General features: G+C 56.9%; 1 protein-coding gene across 3 annotated transcripts in view; it reads right to left on the minus strand.

Annotated features, from left to right (window-relative positions):
* Nucleotides 1-857: 857 nt before the first annotated feature.
* Nucleotides 858-25,799, minus strand: part of FBXO31 (F-box protein 31) — a 42,899-nt gene continuing 17,957 nt past the window's right edge. For all 3 annotated transcript variants that reach the window (XM_053906730.1, XM_053906728.1, XM_053906729.1), the window contains 7 exons: nucleotides 20,792-20,868; nucleotides 15,706-15,873; nucleotides 14,970-15,044; nucleotides 8,366-8,475; nucleotides 7,228-7,381; nucleotides 5,539-5,939; nucleotides 858-2,817 (listed from right to left, as the gene is read on the minus strand). In XM_053906730.1, coding sequence (XP_053762705.1) covers nucleotides 2,595-2,817; nucleotides 5,539-5,939; nucleotides 7,228-7,381; nucleotides 8,366-8,475; nucleotides 14,970-15,044; nucleotides 15,706-15,873; nucleotides 20,792-20,868 — 1,208 coding nt within the window. In that variant the 3' untranslated portion in view covers nucleotides 858-2,594. The remainder of the gene's footprint in view (nucleotides 2,818-5,538; nucleotides 5,940-7,227; nucleotides 7,382-8,365; nucleotides 8,476-14,969; nucleotides 15,045-15,705; nucleotides 15,874-20,791; nucleotides 20,869-25,799) is intronic.

Consider the following 25,799-nt stretch of genomic DNA (forward strand, 5'->3'; position numbering starts at 1 on the left):
ACAACAGACGTCCCCGGTGTCACGGCAGCTCGGTGGCGAGTAAAGGTGACATCAACCGGGGGAAAACGTCCAAAGGCCAACCCGGATCCACCTGCCACCTTCCCCCAGTCAAGCTCCACAAGGGCGTAGACAGCCCCTGAATTGGGCCATTCGGGTTCCTTTTGGGGACCTGCTTTATCAAAACCCCAGCTGCCTTGAGGCTTCCAACCACAACTTCAGCCTTGTTGAATCCTCACCTGCAACAAATTAACGGGCTGCAAGCCGCCCTGACGAGTGGGGTGCGCACTCTGCCGGAAGGGGCGCCTGCTGGGACTGGTTTGCACGGACCCTGCACGTGCAACTCACCTACAAACTGGAAACCAGAACCGGCCACGGATACGCCAAGTGGGAAACAACACGTACTCTGGGCTCCCGGCTGCGCAGGTGACACACTCTCACCGTCCACCGCCACGGACCCCGCCTGGCATTACCCAGGCCGCTGCCCACCCTTTGGCCCCACAGGCCCCCGTCTGACACCAGAGACGGGACGATGCGAATGCAGCCAACAGCCACTGCCAGTGGAAACCACGTAAAAAGGCCCACGCTCCAGAGGCAGGTCCCACAGTCTGGGTTTGAGACTGGTTTTTCATCAGAAAGGTTCATCTTCGATCCAAATGGGTTTCAAGGATGAGGGGAGGCCCAGGTGGAAAAGCCTCAGAATGAGCCTCCCAGCGAGCCCCAGGCTCGGGCAAAGTGGGACACACAGCGGCCACACACCCAGCGGGCCCTGCCCCGTTCTGCCCGAGGCTTCGCGGACGTAGTTACTGCCATGCGGGAGCAGCCACAAGGGGCAGGGATGGGAACGCTTGGAGGCTTGCTTGGTCCTGCGGAAGACACGAACACAGACCACGCCTCAGCCTGACTCCAGGTCCTACCAGAAGCATGTGAGGGGCGAGCTCGGCATCTCCGACAGCCGGCCAGGAGGGACCCCCCCCCCCCCCCCCCCCCGCCTTCTCCACTTGCCTCCTTCCTGCGTCAGAGTCTGGACAGAACCTCCTAGAAAGTCTGCCTTTTAGGGGCCGTGCCCCAGAGCTTATCAATTCTATGATTCTGGGAAGCAAAGGAAGTTCAAAGTTGCCAAATGTACTGAAGCTACAGCAATAGGGATTTTTATTTAAAAAAAAAAAAAAAAAAAAAAAAAAAACAAGGCCAGTCAGGGAGAAATTCGTCAGGAAAACAGGACGTTTCATGGGACATCTCAGGTTGGTCTCTACATGAAGGCACCACAAAGCTGCCCCCTTCCCTGGGGTCCCTTGCCCCCAGCACAAGGGCTCAGCACAGTCCACCCAGCAGGGACGAGCCACAGACAGGGGGACGAAGTCTACCCCCCGCCCCGGTGGAGCGCCTGCCATGGAAGGGGAGCATGGTGACAGCTCTCTGCAGGCTGGAAGCGGAGCAGGAGCTAATTCTTGGGGGTCTACGTGCATTCAGGGCTCTGTTCTTCAGGAGACACTAAGATCAGCAGAGACCTTACAACAGTGGGTCCCCAAACGCAGGTGTCCATGGGACACGGGCACACCACCGGCAGAAGCGTCCGTGCTCAGGGTCTCCACACTGGAGGATCCCGAGATGCCCTGGTCTCCAAAGTGCATTCCACATGTATGGGTGACTTTTCTAGAAAGCTGCCCTGTTACCCACAAAGGGGCTCCAAAGTCATCTTGTGCAACCACTCTGCTGCTTTAACACTTCCGAGAACAGCACCTGTGTATACTAAGCAAATGGGAAAAGGCAGGGCTGGTTCAGATGTGGCCCTGCAGAATTCTGAAGAAGGTTCTGGGACAAGTGGCTCAGCTCAGGGTTCTGACACCAGAGCATGTGCAGGAGGTGGATGGGGGGGTGTGCAAACAAATGCCCTGCCTCGAATTGGCTGCAGCAAAGGTCTTGATTCTAAAGCTGGAGAGAGGCCAGGGCCTCCAAGCTGCCCAAAGGCCCACCATGACGTTTCCTACTGACCCGTATCACTAACCCCACTGCGCTGATCCACAAGCCAATCAGAGGTGAAATGCTTCTGTCCAAAATCCAAGCAGGTTAGTAAAGACACAGGAATTCAGTCCAGGGTCCTGGCCTGATACACCCGACCCCCTGGAGCTCCCTCACTGCACACAGTGCCCCACCCAGGCTGTAGAACGCTCACCTCACAGAGGCCCTCGCCCCAGACCCTTGCCAGACCGCAGCCACGGTCACTCGCCTCACGCATGATCCCGATCGTTAGCCCCCAGGGTCGCTCTGCCTGACCCAAAAAACGTTCAGCAGGCCAAGGACAAACCCAGTTTCTCCAGCTGAGTTGTTCACAAAACTGTGCAGCCAGCCCTCTCCATCAGTTCTGTCCTGGGCCATTCTTTCTGTGAGACAAGCTCAGTCAGCCTTCCCATGAGCTACTGACGAGGACACGGGCATACGTCGCACACTCTGTACAGAGTTTTGGGGTGGCTGGGCCGAGACTCCTACGAGGTGGGTGTTCTGGTCAGAAGGCCAAATCTCCAAAGTGCATGCTGCTTCCTGTCCCGGGCGGCAGGGTCCGGGGCCCCGGGAGCCGCCCCACAGGAAGTGGCCCGTCAGGAGGTCAGGGACTGGATGTTCTTCAGCATCTCCTCGAAAGCCTGTGGGGACGGCGCCTCTGCGTTCCGGAAGGTGGCCCGCACCCTGCTGTACAGGCTGAAGGATTTCAGCTCCAGCCAGATGAACCCGAAGCGGTCCTCGTCGAACAGGATAAAGACTCCAGGAGTGCGTTCAGGGCTGGTGAAGCCGTGGCCGGCGATGAGGCCCGTGCCGTAAAAACTGAACAAAGACAAGAGGAAAAGTGCATGGGGAGGGAATGAGAGGGACCCAGAAGGAGTGCACCGGGCCCCAGTCCTATCCTGTCCGCCTGGGCTGTTGCAATGCCCGCCCCCCGCGCCCCTGCCAGCCCCTCTTCCCGCCAGCAGGAAGCCGCAGGCCTCAAGGCCCACGAGAGCCCGTCTTGCCCAGACCACCTAGCAACCCTAACTGCCCAATGCACCAAACCACGGGCCGACGGTTGGGCTCACCCGGCTAAAGGAAGAGGGTCTCCAGCAGCACCAACCACGTACCGCTGTCCCAAAGGACACCTTCACAAAGCTGGCCCAGGTAACCAGCCTTAATTCCAGGGATGCTTATGTTAGCACATCAACGATTCAAATACAATAAAGACTTACTGTCACGAACCCAGCAGGCAGAACTTCCAGATTTCCATAAGGCCAAGTTTCAAGTTTCAAGACCAGGGTCAGACTAAGCTACGCTTATGTCTTTCTTGCCAAGAATTTGGGGCTCCTACAGATAGCTAATAGGGATGGGGGCTGGGCCCATTTCCTGGGACCCCCACCTCCACCCACCACACCAAGGCTCCCCTGGGCGGGAGAGGAGAGCAGGCCTGTGCCTGAGGGTGTGCACAGGAGGGTGTTTGTGGAAAACCTCCCATGGGAAAGCAGCACCAGAGGCCACAGGGAGGCCAGGTCCTGAATTGGTGCGGCGGCAAGGCCTCGCAGACACAAGAACCGAACAGGAGGGACCGCAGCACGCCCCTCCCAGGTCACAGAGCCCAATATTCAGCAGGTCCTGCGTGTCCACCACAGGGCTGGCCGGCCTCAGAGCGCCCTGGGGAGCCACGGCTGAGCCACAAAACACTACGAGTTTTCCATTTCCTAAGGACAGCAGAGCCCTATTTCACGACCTTTGATAAATTCATATCAGTCGAAATCCTACCGGAATGCGATTTGCATGTCTCCTCCAGGAAAACCCAAATTCAGCCCCTTTGGTGACAACTGAGCAGCATGAAGAAATGGAATTGATTTTCCCAGTGGGAGACAACAGAACACACGCTGACCTCTGCTCAGGTTCCTGGCGCCGGGCTCCTGAAACCCACGTAAATTCCGAGGGGACAAGGACACTAGGAGGTGACTCAGGTGGCTCCCGGATGGCAGGCAGGTGGATCAGAAGCCTGGAATCCTCGGCTGCTCCGCGATCCCCCAGAGAGGGGAGAGGGCTACAAACGGAGCTAATGACCGACCAGGCCTATGGGAGGAAACCTCCAGAACAACCCACAGTATGGGGTTCAGGGAGCTCCCAGGTGGGGGAACACGTCCACCCCAGTCCCAGGGCGGGTCAGGGTCCCACGCATCTCGTCATGTGGCTGTCCATCTATGTCCTTTGTCACCGCCTTCAGCAAGATGGTGAATGTAGTGTTTCCCTGACTTCCGTGAGCCGCCCCAGCACATTCATTGAACATGAGGAGGGGGTTGCGGAATCCCCGACCTACAGCTGGCTGGTCGGAAGCACGGAGACAAACTGGACTGGTAACAGGCGGCTGAGGGGGCGGGGCAGTCTCGCAGGGTCTGACATCATCCCGGGTGCACAGTGTCAGGACCCAGTCGAGTGGCAGACACCGGGCTGGCATCATGGAGAATTGCTTGCAGGTGTGGGGGCACTGGGCGCTCAGAGCCAATTTAGCCGCCCAGCCCATGCAGACACTTCAGTCCTCCTCGGGGAGCTCAGTGCCCTGCCCACACTCTAGTGGGCATGTGAAGTGCCAGTCACAGGGCCCAGGGGTCAAGGCAACAGACCTCTGCACATAACTGGACACATGTGGAAGCCAAGCGGCTATGATGCCACGGGACAGGTCATTCCCTCAACACGTCCCCTAGGGCGACGGTCCAGGAGAACTTCCTGCAATGATGGAACATTCTAGACCTGCAGAGCCCGACACACCCGTGGCTGCCGGCTGGGGATGCGGCCAGTGTGACTGAGGACCCGAGTCTGTCCTTTTAGGTCATCTCAGCTCCAGCAGCCCTGGAGGTTAGGGCTGGGGCGAGGGTCTCCTCATGTGTCCTCCAGGGCTGGGCCCGGGGCGGATGGAGGGAGAGGCCTGAGACAAAACCCTAAGAACATGAGTCAAGAAGCAGGAAGCCGGCCCTGCGTCAGGGACCTCCCAGCCTCTGTGGGGAGGACAGTGCACCACCAGCCCTTTACACATGCTTTCTGAGTTGGGAGGGAACCCACAGGAAGAAATGAAGGACTGACGCTGGAGTATGTTCACCAGGAGACGGAGGGAGACCCCCAACAAGCCTCACCGGCAAGGACACCAGGTGAACTCAAGCCGGCTTCTAGGGACACAGGTCGGGGAGGGCCCCCTCCTCACCGGCTACCTTCGCCACCGCCGGTAGACTCACCTGTCTACCCTTCCCCTGACTGACTGTGCAACGGCAGGCATCTGAGAGGAGGCCTCATGCCCGGCGGTTCTAATAAGCCCCCTCCCTTTGAGGCTCCCCAGGGGTGAGAGGTCAGAAGCCCCCGAAGTCTGAGATGTGGCCGTGCAGCCCAGGGAAGGACGCTGCCCACTCGGGCCCGAGCTGGAACCCAGAGAGAGTTGTCGGAGGTTCCCCGCCCGATGCAGCGAGCCCTGCGCTGGCCCCACAGCCCGCGTCCACGCTGGCTGGGCGGGGGGGCTCTCCGGAAGGCCTGTCGCGGCCGCCCTGGCATCCTTACCACATCCTGCAGGTGCGGGGGTAGTCCTCGTTCCGCGAGCTCACGCCCACAGGCAACACGAACGGCTGCCCCTGCCCGGACTGGGCCGGCTGCTCGGGTGCAGGCGCCGCCGCGGCCGCGGCCTCTCCGTCCGCAGGCCCCCCGCCCTTCTCGGCAGGCAGCTCCACGCTGGGCTGGGCGGGGCCCCGCTGGGGCTCGCGGGGGCTCTGCGGGGCGCGGCCCTCGCCATCCTCGGCCCCGTCCTCCCGCTGCTGCTGCTCCTGGCGCACCTGCTCCCGAACCTCCAGGACGATGCGGGACAGCTCGTTGAAGCTGCGGAGGCTCTCCACGTCGGGCAGCTGGATGCGGTGCATGAGGTCGATCTCCACCGTCTGCTGCCCAGCAGGGATGTTGGGGTCGCCCTGAGGAGCGAGCAGGCGGCCGTCAGCGGGGCTCAGAGACCGGCACAGACACGCTGCACGGTTTCCAGCTCAGAGCACAGCACGCCTCTGGCCAAAGGAGCTCACTCCAGCATTCCCACGGACTTAGCAGCAACTCCTTATGAAGTAAGAACGTCTCAGATGCCCGTAAAAACTAAGTGCCTACGGCAGGCAACCCATCTGTGAAGGGGTCTTTGAAAACACGGACCTGACAGCATCCGAGTGACCTTGTGAGGTGCACAGGCCCCTGGCACAGTGGCTCATGTGTGCTTGAGACCTCCAGGTGTAAAAACCTTCCCAGTCTGGAGGGGCTCAGACTGGGGCTCAGATGGGGCACCTGGGTGGCTCAGTTGGTTAAGCATCTCTTGATTTCCGCTCGAGTCACAATCTCACGGTCGTGAGATCAAGCCCCACATGGGGCACCGTGCTCAGAGTGGAGCCTGCTTAAGAGTCTCCTTTCTCTGCCTCTGACCATCTCCCTCTCTAAATAGAAGAAAATAAGATAAGATAAAAAAAACTGGGGCTTAGAGAAGTGCACAGACCCTCCTGGCCTGAGCACCAGCCCAGATCTGTCTGCCCGGGACGCAAACGCTCCTGAGCCTGAACCCAGGAGCTCCTCCGGGCCCTGCAGCTCCGCACGGGACCCCAGGGCTGCGCTCTGCTCACAAGGAGCCTTCCCAGAGCATGGGGGCCCTGGCCGACCAGGATTCAAGAAGAAGGCTTTGTGAGAACTAGGAAGAGGCATTCCTCCCCGGGACGCTTCGGTGCACCTGCCAGAAAGGCGCCCTGGCTATGCAAATGACAGGTGAGCACGGTGTGACCGGTGTCGATGAGGCAGGGACAGAGGGCTGATTTGTTTAAGACCCGCCCCCCGCCACCTTCAGCTCAACAATCCTCCGACTGTGTGCGCCAGCTGCTGAGGTCAGGACGGGCAGTGGGAGCCCGTGTAGTAACGCAGGGGGCTCCGATGTGGCAGCACCCTACCGTCACCTGGGGAACTCCCGGAGCCACGCACCCAGGTCGCCCTCCATGGATGAGAATCTCTAGGGCCCGACATCAGTGTTTTCTCAACATCTCCAGGGACTCTGGCGTGTGGCCAGGACCGGGTGCCATGGGGTAAGGCCGCCTGAGAAACACTCCCAATCCCCTAGAGGTCTTGTGAAATGCAAATCCTGCTTCAGTGGGTCTGGCTAGGCCTGACAATCTGCATCCCCAGCAAAGCCACGGCTCCAGGGCCCACTGTGAGCAGCCAGGGTGGCGCCAGACTCACCGTGATCTTCGTGCCCCTGGCCCGCTTCCCGTGGAAGCTGAGCATGACGATCTCTAGGCCGTGGCTGCCATAGGTGCCTTTGAAGAGGCCGGGTCTGATGAGGTCGTCCGGGTGGCTGGGCGGGAGGTAGATGCGGCGGTACGTCAGGCAGTTGCTGTGGGGGGAACAGGTGGCTTGAGAGCAGCTCGGGTGGGGGGACGGGGAGGCAGAGTACAGAGCTCACGCACCTCCCTGCCTGGTGACGGAGGGCCGGCAGGGCAGGGCGGCCCGGTACAGCCCGGTTAGGGTCCTCCCGGGCCAGTGGGGGGCAGGAGGCACGCCGCGTTACTGAGCCACAGTCGTCGCCCCCTCAAAACACAAGCAGGGCACACGTCACACCTCATCGGATTCTACCGGGGCTTACGCTCTACCGGGCACCGCAGGGCAGCTGTGGCGGGTAGAGCTCTCTGCAGAGGGGGAGGGGATGCCACTCCTGCTCTGTCATCCCAGCACAGGGACGCGAGACTGCGGAGGGGGCGTTCGCTGCACCAGGGGTTGTTTACGTGGGACCCGGGGACAGGGACCAGGGAGAGCAGCTAAGAGAGGCGGAGGCCTCCCCCAGCAGACGTGGGGAAACGCCCTGAGGCTTTGGCACACAGGCCAGGCTTGTCAGAGCACGCCGCTGCTGGATGCTGGCGACAAAGCAGACAGAAAACAGACACCAAGGTAAGGCACGGTGGGGAGGATAGAAACTGTACTCACAGTACTCCGGGAGAGACTATGCTCACAGTACCTACCAAGAGAGGGTCTGTATTCACACCACCCACAGAGGGAGCTGCGCTCAGTAACCATGAAGGGGGACTAGGCTCACAGTACCCACAAAGGGAGCTGCACTCAGTGTGCACAAGGACAGAGTGTGCTCAGTACCCACAGAGCAGGGGTGCACTCGGTACCCATGGAGAGGGACTGTGCTCAGTACCCAAAGAGGGGGACTGCATTCAGTACCCACAGAGGGACTGTGCTCAGTACCCACAGAGCAAGGCTGCGCTCACAGTGCCCACGGAGAGGGACCGCGCTCAGTACCCACAGAGAGGGACTGTACCCAGTACCCACACAGCAGGGCTGCGCTCACAATGCCCACGGAGGAGGATGCACTTACTCGTACTGACTAGTGTAGATAAACTTCATCAGGATGAGCTCCTGCATGTGCTCGTGGAAAATGTCCTCCAGTGTCCGCCCCCATTCTTCCCTCAGCCACGTGCGGAATTCCTTCCAAGAGAACACGGTCATGAACACCACCATGACTCACACGTAAGGCCATTCCCTGTGGCACTGAGCGGACACATGCAGCATCTTACAGCTTGGGCACGCCTGCACCACAGTCCCACTGGGGTGGACGGGATGGAGATTCGGCTGGCCAGAGACAGCGGCTGCCATACTGTGGTCTCCCGGGACCTGGCCTCCCTCCTGGGGGGTGAGTCACCAATGAAAAGTAAGGGGCTCTGGCCTCCACTTTCCCGAACTTCAGGAAACAAGAGGGACCGTGGGGTCCCTTCAGGCAAGGCTGGGGCCACAGCCCACGTCCGGAGCTCCCAGGCAGCAGCCCATAAGCCTCGCTTCCGTGGCCGCCATGGGATATGGTGTCTAATCCAAGCCTAGTCCTCAGGCTTCTGGGCTGCAGGACTCTTGTCGCTAAACCCCGTGCTGGTCACACTGGCTCGAGCTGCTTTCACCAGCTGCCGATGAAGAAGGAGACAGGTGTGGCCAGAGGAGAATGGAGGTGCCTTCATAGCTACCTTATACGTTCAAAAAGTTTATTTGCAAGAAGGGAGGTTCTATAAACATGTGTCCTCAAAAGTCAGTAATTCATTGTGGAATCAAACCATGTGAAGGATATTTAGTGCTTAATAACTTCATGGTGTGTATTTAACCTAATCCCCAGCTCTGAGTTCTGAACTCAATGTAGCATTTTTAATGACCGTCTAAAATTAGCTTTGCAAACAGAAGCAAGAGAGATTTAACAACAACAACAAAAAAATACAGAAGAGCTATAATCCGTCAGTTGCTTTAACACATCACTGCCTAACCTCGAGCCACAGTGACTGAAGCACACGGCTACTAAACCACAAGCTCAGTATGTACAAATCAACGGGAAGTATCTATATCAGGAGCACAAAACTGGAAAACGAACTTTTACATCCTATTTGCAGCAGCCTCAAACAACACAAGACCTGGGATCACATGTTAGGAAACACGTGTGTGGCCCCTGCTCCAACAACCAGAGCACTGAGAGGGTGCGAATGAGCCTCCGTGACGGGGGTGCCTACAGCCGGGAGGACTCAGACCAAGCCAGCAATTCTCTCCGAATCCATCTGTAGACTCAGCGCCATGACAGTCACCGTCCCACCAGGATTTCTGTAGAAAATGACAAGCCGATTCTGAAATTCATATGGAAATGAAAAGAACCTACAACATCCAAAGCCATCTTTCAAAACAACAAAGTTGGAGGACCTCCACCAGCTCACATTATGACTTAAAGAGAAAACCACAGTGATCAAGACGGTGGTAGTAGCATTGGGACTGACAAAAACATCGACGCAATGAAACGGAGAGCCCGGAAACAGACCCATTTAGCTGGTCAGCTGATTTTCGACAAATATGTCCAAGCCACACAATAGGAAAAAACAAGTCTCTTTCACAAATGATGCTCAAACAACTGGACAGCCATGTGGAGAAAAGGAACCACGATCCCGGCCTCACACCACACACACAAGAAATAATTCTGGATGATCCAGGCCACAGACCCAAACATAGCATGAAACTACCATGCTTCTGAAAAGAGCAAGAATCTTCGTAACTTAGGGATAGGCAATGTTTTTTTTTTTGTTTTTTTAAGTTTGTTTTTGAGTGAAAGAGAGCATGCGCACACGTGCACACAAGCGGGGGAGGGGCAGAGAGAGACAGAAGGAGATACAGAATCTGAAGCAGGCTCCAGACTCTGAGCCTTCAATGCAGAGTCCGAAGCAGGGCTTGAACACACGAACCTCAAGATCATGACCTGAGCTGAAGCTGGACACATAACCGGCTGAGCCACCCAGGTGCCCCTAACTTGTGAAGGTTTTTCTTTTACGGTTATTTTTCTGTATCTTAATAAACACTGCCTGTCCCAGGGCGCCTGGTTGGCTCAGTCACTTAAGAGTCCAACTCCGGCTCATGATCTCACAGTTTGTGAGTTCAAGCCCCACACCAGGATCACTGCTGTCAGTGCTGAGACTGCTTCGAACCCTCTGTCCCCCTCTTTCTGCCCCTCCCCCACTCATTTTCTCTTCTCTCAAAATAAATAAACATTAAAAAAAAAAGAAAACTGGGGCACCTGGTTGGCTCAGTTGGTTGGGCATCCAACTTTGGCTCAGGTCAAGATCTCACAGCTTGTGGGTTTGAGCCCCACGTCGGGCTCTGTGCTGACAGTTCAGAGTCTTGAGTCTGCTTAGGAGTCTGTGTCCCCCTCTTTCTGCCCCTCCCCCCACTCACACACTGTCTCGCTCTCTCTCTTACTCTCAAATATAAATAAATATGGGGGAAAAAAAAAACACTTGACAAATTATACTTTACCAAAGTCAAAAGCTTCCACTCAAATGGCTGAACTCATGGAGGAAAGGCCCTCAAAAACTCAAACCGATAAGCAACAGATAAAAATGGAATTGAAGTATAAATGAGCAAGGACTTTGATGTTACCATGGTGAATAATCAGACTTGAACTAAATACCACGGAAGATGGCTTGTGAGGAGTCGTAATCTTATTTACTTTGCATGAAAAGGTCAGAGTCATTAGAAATAGCAACCAGGCCCAATTACTCAGAACAAAGGCCTTTGAAATATGTTTATTATGCAATTATCTCATGAGAGGTGCATGTACAAGGAAAACATAGGAGCCCGGAACACAGAAGACAAGGACGATATTTCCCAGAGCTTGCTCACCACGTGCTGGCGCCATATAACCATCGTGTTGGTCTTCACAGCAGCCCAGGAGACAGGTGCTGGCATTTTCCCCATCCTACAGAGGTGTGGGCCTTCGGAAACCCTTCGTATGTCATCAGGAGTAGGTGGCAGAATCAGACCTCATCCAAAGTCCACGTGCTCCCTGGCCTTGCTTCCACCAGGGCCACCGTCAAGGCCAGGAGGAGCACAGGAAGCAGGGCGCTTACCCGCCCTGGTGGGTTGTGAACATGAACCAGCAAACTGACGACACATAACAAGAATCTGGAACATCTTCAGGGCCTTTTACCTGGCAATCCCACAACTGTACGGTCCAAAAACCAGGTAAGGTTTTTGCACAGAGTTCAGGCAGTTCAGTTCCAGGAAGAAGCCTGGCGTCTCTCCCAGGCGGCCGTGGCCAGGCCTGGTGCTAAGACTTTCACATGCTGTGCCCTACTCAGCCCTCCAACTCATGTGGGTTCTGCGGGTAACTGCATGGCCCCATTTCACAGGTAAGGACTGAGGCTCTCAGAGAGCAAGTCACTTGAGCACGTGGTCAGGAGGGCAGTGGGGAAACACAAACACCTGAGCACAGACCCCATGCCCGACTGCAAGAGAGAGGATCACTCTCATAGAGTCAATGACCTCAGGTGACAGATGGGATGCTGCGGTCAAACTGAAGTTTGTAAACAATTCTAATGAGACTGGGAAGTATTTGTGGAACAGCTAAACAGCTTTAAAAAAAAAAAAGACCCAAATTAGATAGAGTTAGATTGTAATTACATAAAAAACAATTTGGAGAACATGAAGGGATAACACAGGACAAGCACAGGGGCTGACCCTGCGTGGGGCTCCGATGAATTCGTGTTTGATGATCAGAAGGTGACATTTCAATGCTCAGGTGAAAAAGTACAAAAGACAAAAAAAAAAAAAAAAGCAAAACAAAAGCATCTTGCATCCCGTTCAGGAATGTAGCGCGAGAACCTCTCCACATGACAGAGCGCCAGGAGCGAGGCCTGGTCGGGAGGGATGATGGACACCCACAGCATCTCAGGGGTGGGGCCTGCCCATCCTGCCTCCCTCCTCTCTTCCCCATCTCTGCTCCTCCTCGCAGCCCCGATTTCCAGAAACCTCAGGCTGGGGGCTGGACAGGCAGAGGGTGGGCAGGGAAGACGGCAGCTGGGCCTGGCTGTCATCTAGTGACGGAGGCCGGAGGAGGCAAGTCTGCGTGGGCCCAGGAGCCTGCCCTGCTCACAGAACCCAGGAGAGGGGCTGCGGTTTGTGGAGCACGCACAGGTCCCCCGGGGCATGCCATGAGGAGCAGGCTGAGGGCATCGCGGCCTGACTCGCGTCTGAACTTGGCATTCAGAGGTGCACACGGCAGGCAGAAACCCCAGGCCTGGAGCTGGGTGGGAGAAGCGGAAGGGCTGGTGAGCAAGACTCGGTGTATGAGCCAGAGACCCACGGGGCACCTGCAGCGTATGAGCCAGAGACCCACGGGGCACCTGGGGTCAGCACTTCTCAGACAGCCGAGCCGCCCGGCATCCCTCACGGGCTCTTGTGGTGCCACAGAGAACGAAGGAGAGCAGGGTGCCAGGCCGGCCCCTGGGGGCGTGAGGACTCCCCCGTCCCCAGGGAAAACTGCACTTGCTGCCATGATCCCCTGCTAGCCCTCTTGGCTGCCAGGAACTCTCAATCCCCTGGGAAGTGCCCTCTGGGCCCGGAATTTTATTTTTCATATGTTTATTTAATATTTTTGAGAGAGAGAGAGAGAGAGAGAGAGAGAGGCAGCACAAGCAGGGGAGGGGCAGAGAGAGAGGAAGACACAGAATCCGAAGCAGGCTCCAGGCTTCGAGCTGTCAGCACAGAGCCCGATGCGGGGCTCGAACCCACGAACTGTGAGATCATAACCTGAGCCGAAGCCGACGCTCAACTGACAGAGCTACCCAAGCGCCCCAGGGCCCAGACTTTTAAACGACCGTCAGCCATTAGACCACAGGGCAGCCAGAGTCCGGGGCTCAGCCCTTCGCCTCAGTGCTCAGAGCTATCAGGACACATGGCGATGTCCCCGCCACGGCCTGTCCTCTCTCCCTGGAGCCTGGAGCCATCCTCTGGATCCAAAAGACTGAACGAGAAAGTGAAGACATCGCTGGCTGACAAAGAAATCCACAGGAGAAGCCCATCCCCACACAGCTGAGGGGAGACAGAGACAAGCAGCAGACAGCAGAGCACCCAAGACGGACAAAGTGACCACAGGGCCAGACGGCAGGCTCTCCCACCACAGCCACTCCAGGCTGGCTCACTGGGGACCTTGAGGTCCCGCCGCTCTGCCCGGGGACGGTCTGCCTGGGGACAGGGCGCGGCCCTCTGCTCTGCACGGGGGACGGTCTGCCCATCCTCTCGGATGGGCCGGGCGGGGGAAAGAGAGATGCCTCTGACTACATAAAAGTTAAAAACACGTAAACATTAAAAAAACTCCTGGAGAAAAACGCACTATAAATCAAACCAAAAGACAAAATAATGAATAAGACATGACTTGCAACTCGCACCCTGAAGGATTCATTTCCCAAGACGATAAGCTGCTACGAGTCAATTAGAAACATCAGGCAGAAAAAGGAGCAAGGATGTTTCCTGACGTTCAGAGAAGGGGCCGCGGGGAGCCCTGGCTCATGCCCCTCACCTCAGCCTCGGCTGAGGTCGCGGCAAGGGAAACGCAAAAGGACCCCAGAGCCAGGAGACCAGCAAGGCCGTGCTCCTGCCTCACACGCACTCGTTCCTAGTTCCTGTCCACAAAGGACTGGTGTCACTGCTTTTACAAGCGAAGTTATACCGTCCCACTTCCCAATCGGCGAGCCCACACACAGAAGGCGGCGGCCAAGAACTTTTCCCGACCCCAGCATATGTCCTTCCAGAAACACACCGCACGGTCCCTTTACGGTCTCGACAACTGAGGAGTGTCTACTCTCGGGAAACACGCGGACGTCTTCTGCGGAAACGTGAACTACAGCAACACGTGCGTGTTGTGCGCGCGACGTACGTGCAAGCGTCGGTGACACTGTTGTGAAAGAATAGAGCATTTCCATCACGTGCCACGTATTTGAGGAAACAGGGACCTCCTCCGCCTTCAAGGGATTCCAGTGAGCGTGTGCGTGCACTCTTTACACGAAGACGCGCGTACGTGTGCGCTTACGTTCGATCTCCCGGCACTTCTCTGGCTGACAGGGAAGCGACCGGACTCAGAACCCGACCGAGAAATGCAGGCCCAACCAATAACCATCAGTTCAGGGAGCATCCGACACTTTAAAAATTCAAGTTTTCCTTAGGATGTTTTGAAATGGCAGTGTGACTTAGGTCCTCAGAACAAAGAAACTCAAAGGCAATATGAAATTACTTGTGCAAATAAAAGGAAGTCCAAAGAAACTCACGAGCGAAGCTCGGAGACAGGCCTCCCCTCTGTGTGGCCACGACGTGGTAACGTCAGCCACGAGGCCCGTCTGCCGGGAGAACATAGAGGCTCCAGAAAAGCCGTCTGGTCTCCCCACGCACGCACACGCGAGAAGAATCTCCAACAGCACCTGGACTCTCTGGCCAAAGGGGCAAAGGGGAGCCGCTCAGAGAAAACTCCTTCTCTTCGCTCCGCCTGTTCTCAGGGGTGGCGGGTAACGAAAGCCCGTGGCCGTGCACCCGCACACCCGGTGCCCTTTCCGACGGATGGGGCAGGGGAGACGACCCTCTCACAGGGGGCACGCCGGCGACGTCAACCCGCGAACGGAGGGGTTCAGGCTCACCTCCTGCCTCCCGCCAGACATCCTGTGGTGGTCCGTCTGGTTGCACTTGGTGGAGAACTCGTCCTTCTTCACAATCTTGAGGGTTCACGACAAAGGAGAGGGGAACGGGTCAGTCACGGCACGCCGGGCAGGCAGCCGGGGCAGCGCGATCAGCCTCTCCGGCACGGACACCCCACGCACGCGGACGGAAGCCCAAGGGCCGCCGAATCGTGGCCGGTCCCAAGAAGGGAGCTCAGGGCTGCCTGGACGCGCACCTCCTCCCCAGAGGACAGTGCATCTGGGAGGCTTTTCCAAGGCGACACGTCACAGCACAGCTAAGGGGCTGCTGTTTCACACGGGCTCACTGGGGTGGCGGTTCGCCAAACCGTTATCAGACAGCGGAGTGTTTTATTCCAAGCGGATACTCTTTCAAAGAGGAAACCTGGGAGCGGTGAGGAATCATGGCAAAAAGGACGGTTCCGACCGAACACAGAATCCCCGGCAGGTCCCAGCGAGTGAGTCTCTGAGGGGCTACATCACAGCACCATCACGTCGGGAACGCACCCCAGGGGCGGGGCCGAGCCCCCCCTTCCTCCCCTGCCTGCTGCTCTGTGTGCACACGGGCCTGCAGCTGGGAACCCCACGGCCAGCTCAGCCAGCACCGCACCCCCGCTGCCACGGGGACCAGGGGCGACAGAGGAGCCCGGCCCCTCGCCTGCACTCGGCTACCGTATGTAAAGGAGCCCCGGGCGCTCACCTGGATGTGGCCATTGTGGGGCCCTCTGTGGCCATACATGCACTCCACCGTGGCAGACTTTCTCTCCATCAGGTGGACCCTGAACAAGGGCTTGAATCGCATGGGGTCGTCCACATGAGGGTCGTGGGGAGGCAGGTACATCCAGCCAATGATGAACAAGCCGTCCACCTGCGGCGAGGAGGAAGGGCACAAGTCCACGTGAGATTTAGGCTGAGGGGCTGAGGCAGAAGGTCTCCACCCCACACTGCCCTCGAGGACCACCCTCGCCCCCACACCGCAGCCCCGCCCAGAATCTTGGGGCCCGGGAACATACGGTCCAGCGCACCAGGATCCAGCGCATCAGGATAAGCATGGCCCACCTACCAAGTGCTTGTTGTTTAAAAAGTAGTTACTTTTCATAAACATGGTGACTGAAATCTAAACGAGTAGAACTTAAGTGTTCTCACTCAGAAAAGAACGGATAGAAATGGGAAGTGGAGGACGTACTCGTCACTAGATGGCAGGAATCCTTGCACAAAGAACACAAATATCACCAACATGTATTCCTCACGTAGCCCACAACTTTGTCAATTATACCTCAACGAGGCTGAAAATAAACACATACCTGCACCATTAGCTACAGTACCCAAGATATGGAAACAGCCTAACTGTCCGTCAACAGATGAATGGATAAAGACGTAGTGGGTTCACAGTGGAATACTACTCAGCCGTAAAAAAAGAATGAAATCTTGGGGCGCCCAGGTGGCTCAGTCGGTTAGGCGTCCGACTCTTGGTGTCGGCTCAGGTCACGATCTCACGGTTCATGGGTTCGAGCTCCCCATCAGGCTCTGCACTGACAGCACAGGACCTGCTTGGAATTCTCTCTCTCCCTCTCTCTGCCCCTCCCCCATTCACGCACACGCACTCTTTCTCAAAATAAACTTTAAAAAGCTAAAAATAAAAAAATAAAATGCCTGAAAATCAGAAACAAACTGAGAAGACAGATGCCGTGGACGTGCAACATGCATGATAACTGTGGGTGTGACGCTGCCGTGGCTCTTTGGTGCACGCAAAGTGGTGGCAGACAGACAGGGACTGGACTGGGGGCGGGGGAGGGGTGTCCCGGGCAAGGAGCTTGGGTGCGCTCCCATCGTTCCTGTGGCAAACCGGTCTGACAAGGGCAAGCCAACACTGTTTTGTCATGGCTCCATTCTCCCCCTAATTACCCCCTCCTTTCAGAAGCTGCAATTTCTTTTTTACTCTATTACTCACTGCCAGGAAGAAAAACAATTATCACCCTCCCCGCCTAAAGAAAGGAAAGCAGTCTGCCCACGCTGGGGAGCAGACTGGCTTGTCCTGGAAGGAACGTTCTAAATGCAAGGCTTTCCCCAGTGATGTTGAACATAAATATAAAGCAGGTTTCTTAATGGATGTTTCCACTGCATCGTAAAGAATATGAAGCAATATTTATCCCTGTCCAACCCCCACCTGGTGAGCAAACCACAGAGTGACAGAGCTCTTGGGGACCCCAGGTGACTCAGCTGAGCCAGGCTCTGAAGAGCCCACGCCGAGGCTACGCAGGGCCCCAATGTGCCGTCTGTTACTACCACGCGCTTGTGGCCGGGCCCGTGGACTCACCAAGAGCGTGTGCAAGCAGAGGGGCAAGCAAGATCAGAACACGGGCGCTCCCCAAAGGGCACCAGACTCCATTCACACTGGAGCACCAGCGGCAGTGACACGGGGGTCAGGCACCTGCACACCCCCAGCCCTGGGGCTTCTGCTAACAGCACATGGCGAGCCCGAGGAGGGAGGACAGCCACGCTGGAGACCCAGCAAAGCGCCGCATCCCACGATACAGATGCCTGTAAAGCACTAGAACTGAGCGGCTACTATTCAAGACAGGACAGGCAAGCGACGGAGCAGCACGTAAAAATGAAGCTACAAGACTTTCCTCCTGGGGAGCCTGGGTGGCTCAGTCGGCTGAGCGTCCGACTTCGGCTCAGGTCATGATCTCACGGTTTGTGAGTTCGAGCCCCGCGTCGGGCTCTGTGCTGACAGCTGGGAGCCTGGAGCCTGCTTCGGATTCTGTGTCTCCCTCTCTCTCTGCTCCTAACCCACTCGCATTCTGTCTGTCTGGCTCTCTCTCTCACAAATAAATAAACACTAAAAAAAATTTTTTTAATAAATAAGTAAATAAACATTTAAAAAAAAAAAATAAAAAGACTTTCCTCCTGCTTAGGACCAGGGTGCTTACAACAAACAGCCCCTCCTGCAGACACCAGCTGGGAAGTCTGCACACACAGCAGTTCGAATGCTGCCTGAAGACACCAGGGGCCCCAAGACAAGGACCAAGGGCCTGAAAAGAAGGGACAGGTGAGCCGAAGGGGGCAGGGCCTCCCACCCCTGGGTCCCAGGCCCCTGACTACTCCTGGCAGAGGGCGGTGGGGTGGTGGAGCCCCCAAGGCTGCCACGGAAGCCACGGCTCTAGGGCAGGATCCCAAAGTGTGCATAGCTCTGCCCTTGAGGCACCTTCCGGATCCTAACCCGTGAGGCCGGGAGATGGAGAAGTCAAGCAGAAGGTGGCTGCTGAGAGGCCAACCAGCCAGGAGAGGCTTCAGCGGTACCTGTGCCCTGCTGGGAATACAGGCCCTGGAGAGGAGGTGCCTAGGCTGTCTCAGGTGACAACCTGGTCAGAGCCAAGTGCCCTGCTGGCTATGAACCCAGGCCAGAGGCCAGGGACCCTCCTGGGGAGAGCAGCAGCCACGGCCACGGGTGCGGGCAACGCCAGGCCATGCCTGAAAATCCAGAGGAAAAAGTCTGTAAAGTGAACTGGAGGCCACAGACTTTAAAGTAACTTTGCCTCCTCGTGTATTCTACAAGACAAGGAAGAGGGAAAAACCTCACCAGAAGCACAAGAAACAAAGCCAGACTTGCATCCTGGCCACGGTGGAGCAACGGGGGCTGCTGTGAACACAAATGCGACCACGGCCAACACGCAGCGAGGGGCTGTAACCCCTGGCCACGCTCTGGATTCCTGCCAGAGGCACCTGCCAGACCCCAGAGCCGAGAGGGACCCAGGCAAACAGAGAAAACAGAGACCGGACTTCGAGGTGGCTGGCGTGCTGGAGCACGGGGGTCAGAGTCCCAGAAAGGAGGGAGCTGTGTGGAGAAAAGACCCCCGGGATCTGCCGAGGGGCCCGCGCTCCGGCTGAACACCGAGCCCGGAACAGGCTGGGCACACGCTGGACAACCCCCGGGTCGGACAGGTCTCGAGATGTCCCAGCTGCAAGCAGCAGAGATGGGGGCCTCCGGGAACCCCCGGGGCACGGACGGGGCTGCCCCAGCACCGGGACTTAGACACAGAGGTAAAGCACGCCTCTACGAGACCCCCCGACCGCCTGACCTGCCTGACCACGTGTGAGGGAAGAGAATCACCCAGCTCCTCAGTACTGAGCGACAGCGTCCACCTCCACAGGGAAAAGAACCGGCCTGCAGCAGACGGAAAAAGGGCGGGCAGACAGAATCAGGAAGTCCAGGCGGCTGAAACAAGAAACGCTATGGTCTGGCGGGGAGAAGCTCTCAGGAGACAGGATCAGGCTACTGGCACAACCAAGCACCTGCACGCACCCCCACTGGGCAAGCTGTCCCCTTTGGTCCTCTTCTGCCGGCCCTGGTCCCCTTTGTCCCCAGGAGCACAGGCCTCAGCTCATCATCCCTTCCTGCCTACGGTGAGCCGGGCACTCGGCAGGCAGAAGGCAGTTCTTCTGGGGCCTGGCCCCCAGGAGGGTCTGTGTGAAGGGGTGCCCATGATCACATTCAGGTTGTGTATTTTTGGCAAGGATCCACAGAAGGGAGGCTAAGTCCATCAAGTGAAACCAGGAGGGGCCTGAGGTCAGAGTCCCACTGCCAGTTAGCTGACGGGGATCACCGCGATGGGTGCTGTTGACCACATCTCCCCCCCGTAAAGGCCTCTTCCTCCTTGTAATCGTGACCGCTAAACAGTAGCCCCCAAAGAAGTCCCCGGAACCCATGAACGTCACCACCCTATACTGCAAGACGAGGATTTTACAAAGGTGAAGTTGAAGATCTTAAGAAGAGATGGCTGGGGCTCACCCGGGCCCTCAATGCAATCACTGCACTCCCGAGAGAGGGAGGCAGACTAGGTCTGAGACACACAGAGGGGAGAGGCCGTGTGGGGTCGGGGGCAGAGGCTGCAGGGGTGCAGCCACAGTCAAGGGACACCTGGGCCTCGCAGCTGGGAAGAGGCAGGGAGGACCCTCCCCCAGAGCCTTCAGAGGGAGAGCGGCGACCCCACGACACCCTGGTCTCAGCCTGGTTAATACTGAGGACGTCAGGCTTCCAGATGAGTGACAGAATCCACTGGTGGTAGTTTGGTAATCTGGCCCCCGGAAGCTAAGACAGTGAGTAATATAGGATTTGTGGGGAGAGGCTCGCAGATTGTGGAAATACAGTTTCCCCAAAAGTGCCCACCACTGCTTTTCCCATCCATCAAGGACCCTGGCCTGACCCCAGTGTGACTATGGTGGGTGAACCCCACTTTCCGACTCCACTGAGGCTTCTGGTCAGCACCAGGCCCGCCTGGTCCCAGGGCCACCGTGCCTCCCAGGTGACTCACCAGGACACTGCACCCCAGCCCGCCATCCTGGCCACTGAACTGCGTCTTATTCATGGGACAGGCACTCGCGAGCGTTAGTGGAACGATAAAAAGTCCGCAGGACGAGTCCCAGCTGGGGCACGCCTCGGGGCACAGAGACGGGGCCGCCGGGGTCAGAGGGTGACTGTTTACGGCTCCAAGGGGCCCCTGATTTAGGACAAGAAGTGAGTGCGCAACCCAAAACTAGCGTGTCCTGCTGGCGTGAACACAATGGCCGAGATGTCCGCAGGCGGGGACCAGGACGAGGGAGGGAGGACACCCTGTGGCTCCTCACCACGAAGTCCAAGGTCGCGTGAGAACCTTTGGTCATTTACAAAATCGCAAGTCACCTAAGGGGGCTCCCTGTGACCACCGGGCGGCGCCTCGGGGAGAAGACCACTAGGGCCTCAGTCCCCCCTGCACCAGGACCCAGCGTCGCGGGCTCGGACTCACCACCACGTTCAGCAGTCCTCCGTAGGGCCCGATGTCTGGCTGCCACAGCCCCAGGATGTGTCTGTAGCGGTGGAGCACTGCGGGAAGAGAGAGAGCGGTCACGCCAGAGCCGGCCAGGCTGAGCTTCCCAGTCACCCGGGAGGAAGCGGCTGACACTGATAACTAACAGAGCCTCGTGCGCAAATGTGGACCCAAGCAGATCTTCGCAAAGGTTTCTAGAGAAGTCTAAGAATGACATGTCTTTCGAACCCTTAACAAAACAGACAACCGGACCATTCCAAAACCTAGCCTCTAAGTGATCAGTGCCGGTGACTGCTGCCTTGAAAGACACAGAGGGAGCACCCCTGTAAGGTGGGGAGCCTCCCATCAGCGGGGGAGTCAAAGACTGGGACACCTCCCTCCTGGGGACACGGCAGAGGGGACACTGGCATCTGTACGCGAGACGTGTCCATAAAGCAGTTAGGCTAAAATTCCCACCAGAGTCAACTGCACGCTGTCTGGGCAACAGGTGCCCACGTGTGACCCACGACCACACATTTACAGCAGGTGCATCTGAGAGGGTGTTTCCAGACAAGGTTAGCATTTAAATCCGCACAGTGAGTAAAACCAACCACCCTCCCCAACTGGGTGGGCCTCATCCAATCAGTGGACAGCCTGGAAAGATAGGCTTTTCCACAAGGAGGGGACACCTGCCTGACCCCGTGACCTGGGACATCAGTCTTTGTAACTTGGGACCTGAAAGGAAACATGGGCTCCTCCAAGCTCTCGAGCCTGCCAGACTTCAGACTTCAACTGCACCCTCAGCTCCTCTGGGAGCTGGTCCCAGGGCCACCATGCCTCCCAGGTGACTCACTGGTGGCAGACCTTGGGACTTCTCAACCTACATTCACTGTGGGATCCAATTCCTTACAACAAATTTCTTCACATAAAGGAATGGCTCTGTTTGTCTGGAGAACCCAGGCTGATGCACAGTGGGAGGCAGGGATGGGCTGGACGGCACGATCACACCATTCTGCGGGAAGCAAGACCCAGCCAGCAGAGCCAGCGGGACCTGGAGACGGGCTGGCAGCTCTCAGGTCTCCACTGTGTCTGGAGTGCAGGGAGGAGGAAAGTGAGGCCAGAAGCAGCCCAGGCCTTTGAAGTATGCAGACAGCTGGCGGGCAGCTACCCGCTGTCACCCGAGGTTCCAGCCTGTGAACACAGGTTTCCAAATGAGCCTTTACTGTCTCCCAGACACCTGCCATTCATCCCGTGTGCAGTCTTCTGAGTCGGTTTACAAGACGCACAGTAAAGTCGGTCTGGCTAATTTATGGTCACAACCGGATAGGTTTTGTGTTTAACACACAAGCAATAATCAGCAGGACCAGGAACCATAAACAAATGAGCTGCAGACTGACGTATACACTCAAGGGTTCAGGGGTGAAATATGACAGCATCTGCCACTTACTCTGAAATGCATCAATCGAGCAGGATGATAGAGAGATGGGTGGATGGAAAGCTGTGAGATAATAAAGCATCACAGACGGTTGTAGAATCAGGTGATGGCAAGCGGGTGTTTGCTCTATGATCCTTTTTGTAGACTTTTTAATTTTCATGATAAAACACAGGAGAATAAAGTCAATGGGCCCATTCAGCGTGACCCTCTCCTCTCGTATCCCCCTCCCCTAGTCCCCAACTTGACTGCAAGCAACAGTCTGTTCTTTCCAAATCAGTCTATGACCACACAGCTCCTGGACCACTCAAAGACCACACAAGACTCTTAGCAACTTTGAAAGGAGACCTCCCTCTTTTCCTTTAAAAGCCGCAGCTCTGGGGGCACCTGGGGGGCTCAGTCGGTTGAGTGTCGGATTCTTGTTACGGCTCAGGTCATGATCAGGGTGGTGAGATCGAGCTGTACATCAGGCTCCATACTGAGCACGGGGCCTGTTTGAGGTTCTCTCTCTCCCTCCCTCTGCCCCTTCCACCCACCCACACACACCCACACACACACACACACACACACACACACTCTCTCTCTCTCTCTCTCTCTCTCTCTCTCTCAAAAAAATAAATAATAAAAAATGACAGCTACAGCTCTCTGAAATTAAAACGCTGCCTCCCAGCTGTCTGCCTGGAGTGGCAGAACCCTCGTATAAGCTCTGCACGTGTGAGAAAAATCATTGTTCTCCTTGTGGCTGCTGCTGACACAACACTGGCTCATGGGCCTGGGATGGCCCCCAAGATGGTCCAAGAGAGACAAGAGACCAACACCCTCAGCCCAACTGCGAGCACGCTAACTTCTAAGCAGGCAAGCCATTTCACAACGTAAAGGTAAAGTCTGTGTTTTATGTTATGCACTTAAAACAGTGGGGCCACCAGAACGGAGTCTAGCAGAGGTGACCTGAAAGCCTCAATGAGCCCAGGGTGCCCCCAGGAGGGGAGCCACGTTCGGAGTTAGCCTCTAACTAACTCCCAGGGCCGCCGTACAAGGAGCGGGCACTGGCTCGCCCACTTCCCCGCACGTTCCCACGCGGCCCTCACCCTGACCCTGTGTGGGCAGAAGGAGGGTCTGGGCCGAGACGTCCTGGCCCAGGGCACTGAGCAGACCTCGGGGCTTCTCACCCGGAAGACCCCCAGCTCACAGAGCCCTCCCCAGCGTTTCCAAACAGCCAGTGTGGGCAGAAGGAGGGTCTGGGCCGAGACGTCCTGGCCCAGGGCACTGAGCAGACCTCGGGGCTTCTCACCCAGAAGACCCCCAGCTCACAGAGCCCTCCCCAGCGTTTCCAAACAGCCAGTGTGGGCAGAAGGAGGGTCTGGGCCGAGACGTCCTGGCCCAGGGCACTGAGCAGACCTCGGGGCTTCTCACCCGGAAGACCCCCAGCTCACAGAGCCCTCCCCAGCGTTTCCAAACAGCCGGTGGCCACTGGTCAGGAGAGGTGGGCGGGATCAGGTTACAGAGACTGGCGTGGCCCCAGCAGCGGGCGTGAGACCCGAGAGTCCAGCGGACTGTTCTAGACGCTTCGGGTGCTTTACTGTCACGAGCACCAGGCCACGGCCTCAGTTCGAGGGTAGAGAGCCTCGACACGAGAGAACTACGCTATTCGGGATGACGGAGGAAACGCCGCTGCTCCGGCCCCACGAGGCAGGACTCAGGCCTGTCAGAACATTGGTATTCAGCCAAACGAGGCAGCTCAGAGGCTGTTCCAACCGCTGGTCCCCGAGGTCAGTGCGGCTGTGTTCAGAAAAACATTCCCGGCTCTGAGACACCCCACCCTCCGAAATGGAAATGAGTGAGATAATCCGAGGTGAAGGGACCTCTCGGCTAAGCACTAACGGGAAAATGCCCCGTACTAGTCCGTGCCCGCTAACTCTCATCCGCCAACAGAAAGGCCACTTAACAGGCCCAGCGGGAAACTCTTGGCACACGAGGCCCAAAAGATCCGGCTCTCCTCGGCACAGCGTGAGCTGGGAACTGGCTGTCCCGGGCGCAGCCGCGATGGCCCTCCACCAGCAAGGCCATAAAGCTGCTCTGGAACCATCACGTCTGCTGCTGCAGAACAGGGGTTTCAGGCAGTAGGTGGTCCTCAGACTCAGACTTGCCCAAAAGGTTAGCATAAATGCAACTGATGTAACCGCTGCCACTTGCTGGTAGGAGGGGACACGTCCAAACTCATTCCCCAAGGCCAGCATGACCCGGATACCACATCTAGACGAGGAGGCCACGAGAAAACTACAGGCCGACATCCCTGATGAACCAAGATGCAAAAACCCTCAACAAAATACTAGCAAATCACATTCAACACATTAAAAGGACCATTAACCACAATCAAGTGGGATTTATTTCAGGGATGCAGAGATGGTTCAACATCCACAAATCAATGTGGTAACAATCACATTAACTAAATGAAATCATATGTCATCTCAATAAATGCAGAAAGAGCATCTGTTAAAATTCAACATGTACCGATGATTAAAAAGAAAAAAAACCTCTCAACGAGATGGGTATAAAGTGAACACAGCTCGACATGATAAAGGCCACATACAAGAACCCCCCCAGCTAGCATCATCCTCAGTGGGGAAAAGCTGAGAGCTTTTCCTCTAAGATCAGGAACAAGGCAGGGACGCTCACTCTCGCCGCCCGTATTCGACACAGTCCTGGAAGTCCCGGCTGCAGCAGTCGGGCAAGAAGAAGAAAGAACAGGCGTCCAAATTGAAAAAGAAGAAGCAGAACTGTCACTGTCTGCAGATGACATGGCAGAGCATACAGAAATCCCCAAAGGCTGCGTCAAAAACGCGTCAGAATGAAGGAGCCGAGCGAAGCTGCAGGATACACACTCCGCATGCAGAACGAGACGAGGCTCTCAGGATCCGGCCGGGCGACGGGCAGGCCGCCTCCCTCCCTCAGACCCACTTCCCGCCGGGGCCTCCCTGCCCTTTCTAGGAGCGCCTTCCGCCTTTATACTGCCAGGGTCTCCCCCTCCCCGGGAACCCCACGTGTTCTTGGCTCCACCAGGCAGAGGGGACTCTGGAGGAACCTTCCCATCAGGTGCACCTGTGCGGCCAAACACCGTGTCGTCTACGTCGAGGGTTAAAAGCGACTCGTGCACCTCGTCCCGGAGGAGTGCGTGACACTCCGCCAGAGCCCCTGTACCTACCAGAGCCGTGGAGCATCGCTGGGACTCCAGACGGACGCCTCACAACCCTGAGTCCTCTGGTCACTGGTCACCATCAATTCACACACAGGGACATGCGTCAGCTACGTCGTTAACGATGCATCCCCCACGATGCCGCCAACGCCTCACGGACACAGACCACCAAGAGTCTCAGGCGATGACAATAACATGCGGCCTGACAGACAAACAAGCACAACCGACACAGCCCAAGCCGCTCGTGGGGGCCACAGAGGCTCTCGACACCCAGCACCATGAGGTGGGCTGACACGCGCCTCCCCAGGACAGCGTCTTACGTGGAGGCTGCTGACGGTTTCTGGCCCGGCAGAACCTGGCCCAGAGGACTTTAAGAGACCAGG

Source organism: Panthera pardus, unplaced genomic scaffold (genome assembly GCF_024362965.1).
Source record: "Panthera pardus isolate Hobbes unplaced genomic scaffold, ASM2436296v1 HiC_scaffold_19, whole genome shotgun sequence".
Classification (NCBI taxonomy): domain Eukaryota; kingdom Metazoa; phylum Chordata; class Mammalia; order Carnivora; family Felidae; genus Panthera; species Panthera pardus.